Below are 10,265 nucleotides of genomic sequence, written 5' to 3' on the forward strand. Positions count from 1 at the left end.
GGCTAAGAGCCACTGATGGACCTCTGCTCCATATGCTTATCTAATTCCCTCTTATAAGAACATAAGAGAAGCCAATGTTGGATCAGGCCAAAGGCCCATCCAGTCCAACACTCTGTGTCACACAGTGGCCAGAAACACCAGGGGCCATCAGGAGGTCCACCAGTGGGGCCAGGACACTGGAAGCCCTCCCACTGTTGACCCCCCCTAAGCACCAAGATGACAGAGCATCCCTTGCCCCAGAGCCCCTATCTATACCTTGTGGCTAATAGCCACTGATGGACCTCTGCTCCATATGCTTACCTAATTCCCTCTTATAAGAACATAAGAGAAGCCAATGTTGGATCAGGCCAAAGGCCCATCCAGTCCAACACTCTGTGTCACACAGTGGCCAGAAACACCAGGGGCCATCAGGAGGTCCACCAGTGGGGCCAGGACACTGGAAGCCCTCCCACTGTTGACCCCCCCTAAGCACCAAGATGACAGAGCATCCCTTGCCCCAGAGCCCCTATCTATACCTTGTGGCTAATAGCCACTGATGGACCTCTGCTCCATATGCTTACCTAATTCCCTTTTGAGGCCGTCCGTGCTTGTAGCCGCCACCACCTCCTGTGGCAGTGAATTCCATGACGTACTACCAAGCGCTGGAGTCTATACATGCGCTTGAAGGTTTAAACAGTGAAATTATTCAGCGCAGGATTGCTCATGCACACAAAGGCAGAAGTTGGGGGAGGGGGGAAAATCTCATCGTGCGAAGGGACGGTCAGACCACCGTAATCGCGATCGTTGCGAGAGACGGCTGTCCAGATCGGAGAAATCGCGGATTCAAAGCACAAATCCCCAGAAAGTAGATGATTTCCCCGGGTTCGGGAAACTCGCTAGGGAAGCGGGAGGATGACGTGAGTGAGCCCACTTTGGTGCGGGAGATGGATTCGGGTGTCTGATCCAGCAATTTTAAATGCGAGAGGGAACAGCGGTGAAACCCAATCAAAATGACCGTGTGCAGGGGTCATTTCCTGCAGGAGCGCACAGGAGCAGAACTCCGGCAGTAAAGAGCCCAGGGGGTGGGCACATGCAACAAGCCCCGCCCCCTGCTCCCAGCAGCCCTGTCAGAGCAAGAAGCAGCCAGGTAAGTTGCAGAGCTCCCCCCAACCCCCCTGGTCCAAAACAGTCCAGTGGCACCTTTAAGACCAAGTTTTATTCAGGTACAAGCTCTCCCTCCTCTGCGAGGACAGATTTACATGTCTCCCCCCCCCGTAGCTAGCAATCCAGAACAGTCCAGTGGAGCCTGAGCGGTGGGTGTTGCCTTCTGACACACTTATGCTAATGAGTTATGCTAATGAGCTCCTGCACCTCTTTTTCTACGAAATGACCCCTGACCGTGTGACCACGGCCTAACTTTTTCTCTTTGGAGTCCTTACCTGTCCGGAGATGGAGCTCTCTAGCCGGAAGGCATCTTTGAGGTACTGAAGCATCTGGAGAAACTTTGGATCCTGATAATCGAGCCTTTCTCCGAGGAGGATGTGGCTGATTACATTGGCGGTGGCGCAGCTGAAGAGGAGGCCGGGGTTGAAGGGCTGGCCTGGAAGAGAAGGGGACACATGTCAACACCGGCGCAGGATTTGAGTTCACAGCTCCCTCCGTTCCTTTGTCCACTCTTTAAACAGCAAAGGGGTCGGAGCACGCAATCTTTTTCACTGTTCCGTCTGGCGCTAAGTCAACAACAGCGCCTTCTGGACGTGATTCAACGCACGGCCAAAGTTAAGTAGAATTAAATCATTTTTTATTAAGCTCCATATGCATTCAGAAGATTTCTGTACTCACAATCAAGCTGAATAGAAGAAGAAGAGAAGAAGAGATTGGATTAATGCCCTGCCCTTCACTTGGAGTCTCAGAGGGGCTTACAGACTCCTTTCCCTTCCCCTCCCCACAACAGACACCCTGTGAGGTGGGTGGTGCTGAGAGAACTCTGACACAAACTGCTCTTTTTCAAGGACAGCTGTGCCAGAGCTTGTGACTGACCCAAGGTCACACCAGCAGGTGCAAGTGGAGGAGTGGGGAATCAAACCCAGTTCTCCCAGATTAGAGTCCACACACTTAACCACTTCACCAAACTGGTGAAATTCACATCTTTGTAATCTAATTCGGTTCACTGGCTCATGGTGAAAAAGATTGCATGCTCCGACCCCTTTGCCGTTTAAAGAGTGGACAAAGGAACGGAAGAGAGCTGTAAACTCAAATCCCGCACCTCTGGGTGCAGGAAATGACTGTTAAACAGCCATTCGGAGGGGTGCTAAAGACTTCAATTCCCAGGGGCAACTGCTCTTAAAAATATATGGCAGTTCTACTTAACTACAGTTAAACGCGGGCTGGGGGCAGCACATCCTTCTTCACCCAAAGGAGAGGGGATTGGATAAGCATATGGAGCAGCGGTCCATCAGTGGCTATTAACCAGAAGGTATAGATGGGAACTCTCGGACTGGGGCAAGGGATGCTCTGTATTCTTAGTGCTTCGGGGGTGGGGAACAGTGGGAGGGCTTCAAGTGTCCTGGCCCCACTGCTGGACTTCCTGATGGCCCCTGGTATTTCTGGCCACAGTTTGACAACAGAGTGTTGGAGTGGATGGGCCATTGGCCTGATCCAACATTGGCTTCTCTCATGTTCTTATGTTCTTTCTTACTGTCCTGCACGGGGCTCATGAATCAGCCTTCAGAAGCCCAAGTGTGAGGACAGCCCATTCTCTATTCAGACAGCTGTGTGGGGCGGAAGGAGGAGATAGAGGAGCAGTTCCTGCCTGCTATCCCCGGAGTCCCTCACCAACCTTTTTGGGCCTGGAGTCCCTTCATCACGTGCTCCGCCTCCTCTTGGATATACTCCTCTATGCTCTTTTTCCCCATCCCGAAGTTCCTCAGGGTCGAGATGGAGAAGCGGCGGAGCTCCACCCAGCGCTTGCCGTTGGACATGAGCAGCCCTGGAGAAGGAATGAAGGCCGAGGAGTGAAGCCAGAGCTTGTCTTGCAAAAGAGATGTACCAGCAGATGGGAGCAGCCGCCAGGGGTTTCTGCTGGGGGAGGAGGGAACAACAACAACAAATTTGGTTTATTCATCACTCTATCCCGGCTATTGCCGGGCCCTGGGCAATGTACAAAAGGCAAAATGCCATCACACCAATACAACTTTTAGAAGAAGAAGAAGAAGAAGAGGAAGAGGAGGAAGAGGAAGAGGAGGAGTGGAAGAAGAGGAAGAGGAAGAAGAGGAAGAAGAGGAGGAAGAGGAGGAAGAGGAGGAAGAGGAAGAGGAGGAAGAGGAAGAAGAAGAAGAGGAAGAAGAGGAGGAAGAAGAAGAGGAAGAAGAGGAAGAAGAAGAAGAGGAGAGTGGATTTATACCCCGCCCTTCACCACACAAAGGTGTCTCAGAGTGGCTTACAGACTCCTCTCCATTCCCCTCCCCACAACAGACACCCTGTGAGGTCGGTGGGGCTGAGAGAGTTCTGGCAGAAACGGCTCTTTTTTAAAGAACAGCTCTTATCAGAACTACGGCTTGCCCAAGGTCATCCAGCAGCTGCATGTGGAGGAGTGGGGAATCAAACCCGGTTCTCCCAGATTAGAGTCTGTGCACTTAATCACGACACCAAACTGACTTTTACACAGCTATGGACAATAAAAAAGTCACCTAAGCTTCCAGTTTCTCACGCCAGCAGTGTGAGGCTCTTAAGAAGAAGAAGAGCCTGGATTTATACCCCGCCCTTCACTACCCAAGGGAGTCTCAAAGCGGCTTACAATCCCTTCCCCTCCCCACAACAGACACCCTGTGAGGCGGGTGGGGCTGAGAGTGCTCTTGAGAGAAACTGCTCTTTTTCATGAGCAGCTCTTGTCAGAACTACGGCTTGCCCAAGGTCATCCAGCCAGGCGCAAGTGGAGGAGGAGTGGGGAATCAAACCCGGTTCTCCCAGATTGGAGTCCGCGCACTTAACCACTACATCAAACTGGCTCTGAGATTGGATTTATACCCCGCCCTTCACTACCCAAAGGTGTCTCAGAGCGGCTTACCATCTCCTTTCCCTTCCCCTCCCCACAACAGACACCCTGTGAGGTAGGTGGGGCTGAGAGAGCTCTGACAGAAACTGCCCTTGAGAGAACAGCTCTGAGAGAACTTGTGATTTATACCCCGCCCTTCACTACCCAAAGGTGTCTCAGAGCGGCTTACCATCTCCTTTCCCTTCCCCTCCCCACAACAGACACCCTGGGAGGTAGGTGGGGCTAAGAGAGCTCTTGACAGAAACTGCTCTTTTTCAAGGACAGCTCTTATCAGAACTACGGCTTGTCTAAGGTCATCCAGCAGGTGCAAGTGGAGGAGTGGGGAATCAAACCCGGTTCTCCCAGATTAGAGTCCGCGTACTCCTAACCACTACACCAAACTGGTGTATAAAATTCAGTATATACTGGTGTATAAAATATCCAGGTACAGTCAATAAGACAAAACCAGAATAAAAGATCCCAGGTGGCGGTTTATAATTTTCTTGTTCCCATTCTGGGCTGCCCGGCTATTTTGGTGGTGGTGGTGGTGGGGGGAACTTAAACAAAATCTATATGTGGGGAGAGGGAAAGGGTGCCAGCCGGTGCAACCAACCGTTGCTGCCCTCAGCCGAAAGCCACCAGGTTGGGGCCAGGAACGAGAAGGTCTTGGCTCTGGTTAAGGATAGCTGGACATTCTTAGGGCCGGGGATCACAATTTGGAAAAGCAGAAGCAGAAGCAGAGGAAGGAGAAGCAGAAGAAGCAGAAGCAGAAGAAGCAGAAGCAGAAAGAGTGATTCACACATGGAATTCACTGCCACAGGAGGTGGTGGCGGCTACAAGCATGGACGGCTTCAAGAGGGAATTAGATAAGCATCTGGAGCAGAGGTCCATCCGTGGCTATTAGCCACAAGGTACAGATAGGAACTCTCACTCTGGGGCAAGTGATGCTCTGTATTCTTCGTGCTTGGGGGGTGGGGGTGGGGGAAACAGTGGGAGGTCTTAAAGTGTCCTGGCCCCACTGCTGGACCTCCTGATGGCCCCTGGTATTTCTGGCCACTGTATGACACAGAGTGTTGGACTGGATGGGCCTTTGGCCCGATCCAACATTGGCTTCTCTTATGTTCTTATAAGAGGGAATTAGATGCACATATGGAGCAGAGGTCCATCAGTGGCTCTTAGCCACAAGGTATAGATAGGAACTCACTCTGGGGCAAGGGATGCTCTGTATTCTTGGTGTTTGGGGGGGCAACAGTGGGAGGGCTTCTAGTGTCCTGGCCCCACTGCCGGACCTCCTGATGGCACCTGGTATTTCTGGCCACTGTGTGACAACAGAGTGTTGGACTGGATGGGCCTTTGGCCTGATCAACATTGGCATATCTTATGTTCTTATGTTCAGAAGAAGAAGAAGAGGCGGCAGCAGTGGCAGTGGTGGCGGCTTACAATCTCCTTCCCCTCCCCACAACAGACACCCTGTGAGGTCGGTGGGGCTGAGAGAGCTCTTTCAAGAACTGCTGTTGAGAGAACAGCTTTCAGAGAACTTTGACTGAACCAAGGTCACCCAGCTGGCTGCATGTGGAGGAGTGGGGAGTCAAACCCAGTGCTCCAAACCCAGTGCTCCTCCACACTTAACCACTATACCAAACTGGCTTTCGCTGACAGGTCCTTCACTGGGGAGAGGAGAGCTTCGACCTTCCTTTTTGTGCCGTTTTCCCAACTTGAAATGCTGCCAGGCGGTTATTTGTCCTACGGGAGGGGGTTGCATGTGCAAGCATCTCCCAGGTCCATTCCAGGGCAGGAAAACAGCACAGGAAGGAAGGGCCTTGCAGCATGTTAGCACTGAGCTCCTGCATGGAACTCGCGACCGCAAGTCCCCGTTTTGGAAACTAGTTAAATGTAACGTCTCATTGGGTCCTCAGAGTTAATGATTGGCTCCGGTTCATCCACTGACTAGCCCTGTTTTAATACTCTTTAGTCTGCAGGTTCCACCACACTCTGAAACATCTTTTCTCCCTCCTCCCCTTTTTGTTTCCCCCCCCCTACTGAATGCTCAGCCCGTTCGGGGGAACCTGAAAGCTTGCGACTGCTATTTTGGCTCCTGCCAACCTAGCTGTTTGAAAGCAAGAAACTGCAAGTCGATAAATAGGTACCGCTTCGGTGGGAAGGTAGCAGCATCCCATGTGCCACGGCGTCTAGTCATGCCGGCCACGTGACCATGGAAACGTCTTCGGACAGTGCTGGCTCTTCGGCTTGGAAACGGAGATGAGCACCGCATCCCTAGAGTCGGATCCGACTGGCTTTCAAGCAAGGGAAAGTCTTGACCTTTACCTAATTGTACCACCACTAGCAGGCCCGTAGCCAGGATTTTGTGGCTTGTGGGGCAATTTTTTCCCCCTGGTGGGGCTGCCATTATTTTCCATAATGAAGGGGGGTGGTCCATGCTCCTCTCAGCTGGAGGGCACCTTTAAATCTTGCAGGAGGGAGAGAGAGGGGTGCGCACCCACGCCGCTTCTTCTCCAAAGCGTTTAAAAGATCCCTTTAATTGCTTTTGGGAAGAAGTGGGTGGCCCTTTAAGGAAAGGGGCGGAGTCCCAATAGCTGCACCATAGAACTGCAGTCTGGTGTGTTCAAAGTTCAGCTGATGGGCTAGAGGAGTGGCTGTCTGTGTGTTCCTTGGCTAATTCCAACGCTGACTGCAAATGGAAAGTAGCCCGCAGGCAGAGACGCTACCGAATCCTCTGTTGGTCTTATCAGCTGATGGGACGCTGCCTCGGTGGGTGAACTCCTCTCCGCGATCAATCAGGACTTCCTTCACGAGGTCGTAGCCATGGAGGACAACTGCCTGGTCTAAGCCGAAGTACACCATGAACACCGGCCCGTATTTTTCACTCATCTGTACAAAGAAAGCAGTGCATAGGCAATTAAAAACTGAAAGGAGGACTCAAGGGCAGAAGCCACTGTGGTATAGAATCATAGAATGTTAGAGTTGGAATTTAGTGTGTGAAAACTCCCAAAGTCCAGTGGCGCCATTAAGACCAATAAAGTTTTATTCTGGATATAAGCTTTCGTTTGCATGTGCACTTCAATGTGTCTGAAGAAGTGTGCAGGCATACGAAAGCTCATACCCAGAATTAAACTTTGCTGGTCTTAAAGGTCCCACTGGACTCAATAAGACAGGTGTGCTAAACTAGCATTGAGGAGGGGCAGCAGTCCACAGCTCGCTTGCTCACTCGCTGTCTTGTGTTGGATATACTCACAGTTCCCCAAATATCAGCCTCTACCAGGGTTTCAGCCACTGTGTGACACAGAGTGTTGGACTGGATGGGCCCATTGGCCTGATCCAGCATGGCTTCCCTTATGTTCTTATGACTGGAGCAGTGATGCTCTGTATTCTTGGTACTTGGAGGGCATTGGTGGGGGGGGCTACTGGAGTTCTGGCCCCGCTGCTGGACCTCCAGATGGCACCTGGGTTTTGGCCACTGTGTGGCACAGAGTGTCGGACTGGATGGGCCATTCGCCTGATCCAACATGGCTTCTCTTATGTTCTAAGCTCTCTCTCTCTCTTGTGTTGGATATACTCACAGTTTCTTTTTTAATTCCCAAAATATCAGCCTCTACAACGTCCTAAAAAATGCATATGGTCAGACTTCTTCTGTACATTTGTTATTCCAACACATAATAAAAAAGTACATCTCTCAATGATCTGTCCATTTTTCCTATACAGCATTAACTACAATATGTCCATTTGATCAAATATGCTCTATTCCAGATTTTATGGGAGCACTCCGAAATTGTTGACAGCTCCACGTGTTTCTATTGGCCACTGTGTGGCACAGAGTGTCGGACTGGATGGGCCATTCGCCTGATCCAACATGGCTTCTCTTATGTTCTAAGCTCTCTCTCTCTCTTGTGTTGGATATACTCACAGTTTCTTTTTTAATTTCCCAAATATCAGCCTCTACAACGTCCTAAAAAATGCATATGGTCAGACTTCTTCTGTACATTTGTTATTCCAACACATAATAAAAAAGTACATCTCTCAATGATCTGTCCATTTTTCCTATACAGCATTACCTACAATATGTCCATTTGATCAAATGTGCTCTATTCCAGATTTTATGGGAGCACTCCGAAATTGTTGACAGCTCCACGTGTTTCTATTTTGCCACCATCAACAAAGTCAACACCATTTGTACACTGGATTTCTTTACATACTAACAAGTTCACCTTTGGATTTAATGGAATTACATTACCAGCCCTGTCGAATATTAACTTCCTTACTTGAATCCTGTATTTTTTTTAATCTTCCCAATATAATGGGAAGATCACTCCAGAGAGAAGGAGCTGGGGGGCGGGGTGGGGCTTGTGCCCGCTCCGGCACGCTCCGGCCCCAAATGACCCCTGGTTCTAACTGTGTTGTTTTACATTGTTGTTACCTGCCTTGAGTCTGCCCGCGGGGAGGGCGGGATATAAATCCAAATAAATAAATAAATAATGCCAGTCGCTCACAAGGTAGAATTTTTGCTCACAAGACCCCACAGCATAGAGGGAGCATGAGGTCCCTCCCCTCTCCAAACCCTCCCCTTCCCAGACTCCATCCCCAAATCTCCAAGAATCCTCTATCCTGGTGTTGGCAACCCAGGGTTAGGGATGTGTGAATTGGCCCTCAGCCTTACCTTCTTCAGCGAAGCGGCAACGTTGCTGGCCTTCAGCTGGAGGAGGTTCCCGATGATCGGCAGGGGCGTCGGGCCAGGCGGAAGGTTCTTCTTCTTGGTCCCCTTCTTCCATACTACCAGGATGAGGAGGAAGGCGAGGCTGACGAGGAAGGTCAACGGGCTCCCGAAGAGGTCCATCCTCGCTCTCCGCGGCTGCGAGCGCAAATCGGGTGTTTACGCGACTCCTAAGAGCAGCAGAATTGGCCTCCTCAATAGCTGGGGAGGGGAGATCAGCATTCAGACTCCAGTCCTCTGGGTTAATAATCTTTACATAACCTTTGGAAGTTGGAACAGAGCTGGAATGGGCGTTTGGCAGAATTTCTGCCTTCCTCCCCGTCGCAGCTCATCTATCGTCTAGGGAGGTGGACTACGGTAGCCTTACTGGGATATTTGGTTAATATGTCCGAGTTTTGCCCAGACATAGGAGCGTGGTCATGAGTGCAGTAAATCAATCTCCCAAGAAGTATACTGCAAAAAAGGTAAAGTTAACATTTATTCAGGAAGATTCCGTTCACGTTCAGGTTGCAGTCGATAGGAGAGAGAGAACCCTGATCTGAAAAGTACTTTAACTCTCACAAATGGCCAGCTTGTCTGGCATCCTAGAGCTGGAAGGGACCTGCACAATGCAGTAAATTCACAAATACCTCCCCCCACACATGCCCGCAGTGACCACTGTTCCACGCCCAGAAGATGACAAAAAAGTGATGCGTGACATCGATCACGTTGAGGGCGTGGCCCCGATCGTCGGAGGGAAAACCATAGAGTTTTCCCTCCAACGATTGGGGCCACACCCCCAACGTGATAGACGTGGTTGCCACGCTGCACTTCAGGGGGCGGCGCTCCCCCCGGGGCCCGATTCTACAGTGACGGAAATCGGACCTCCAAAGTGGGGTTTTACCCGCCCCCCCCCCGCCCACATTTGGCAGCCCTAGGTTGGCCACTGTGTGAGAGAGGAGGCTGGACTGGTTGGACCCTCACCGGTCTGACCCAGCAGGTCTCTTCTGAGGTTCTTATCAGGAGAAGGCCTCGGCCTCTCTGCCCTGTTGCTGGCCCTCCAGAGGAACTGGTTGGCCACTGTGTGAGGCAGGAGGCTGGACTGGATAGACCCTCCCTGGTCTGTCACAGCAGGGCTCTTCTGATGTTCTTATCAGGGGAAGGCCACGGCCCCCATGCCCTGTTGTTGGCCCTCTGGGGAACTGGTTGGCTGCTGTGTGAGATGGGATCCTAGACTAGATGGACCCTCCCTGGTCTGATCCAGCAGGGCTCTTCTGAGGTTCTTCTCAGGGGAAGGCCTCGGCCTCTCTGCCCTGTTGTTGGTCCTCCAGCGAGGAACTGGTTGGCCACTGTGTGAGACAGGAGGTTGGACTGGATGGACCCTCACTGGTCTGACCCAGCAGGACTCTTCTGATGTTCTTATCAGGGGAAGGCCACGGCCCCCATGCCCTGTTGTTGGCCCTCTGGGGAACTGGTTGGCTGCTGTGTGAGATGGGATCCTAGACTAGATGGACCCTCCCTGGTCTGATCCAGCAGGGCTCTTCTGAG

At 51.4% G+C, this 10,265-nt stretch overlaps 1 protein-coding gene across 1 annotated transcript in view; it reads right to left on the reverse strand.

The window, feature by feature from the left end:
- Positions 1-8,861, reverse strand: part of LOC107119765 (cytochrome P450 2C19-like) — a 21,889-nt gene extending 13,028 nt beyond the window's left edge. Inside the window, exons 1-4 of the mRNA XM_015422347.1 lie at positions 8,685-8,861; positions 6,739-6,901; positions 2,819-2,968; positions 1,400-1,579 (exon numbers count right to left, since the gene is read on the reverse strand). Of these exons, the coding sequence (XP_015277833.1) occupies positions 1,400-1,579; positions 2,819-2,968; positions 6,739-6,901; positions 8,685-8,861 (670 nt within the window). The remainder of the gene's footprint in view (positions 1-1,399; positions 1,580-2,818; positions 2,969-6,738; positions 6,902-8,684) is intronic.
- Between the last annotated feature and the right edge of the window lie 1,404 nt (positions 8,862-10,265).

The sequence above is a fragment of the Gekko japonicus genome, unplaced genomic scaffold, assembly GCF_001447785.1.
Source record: "Gekko japonicus isolate JY-2015 unplaced genomic scaffold, Gekko_japonicus_V1.1 scaffold915, whole genome shotgun sequence".
NCBI lineage: Eukaryota > Metazoa > Chordata > Lepidosauria > Squamata > Gekkonidae > Gekko > Gekko japonicus.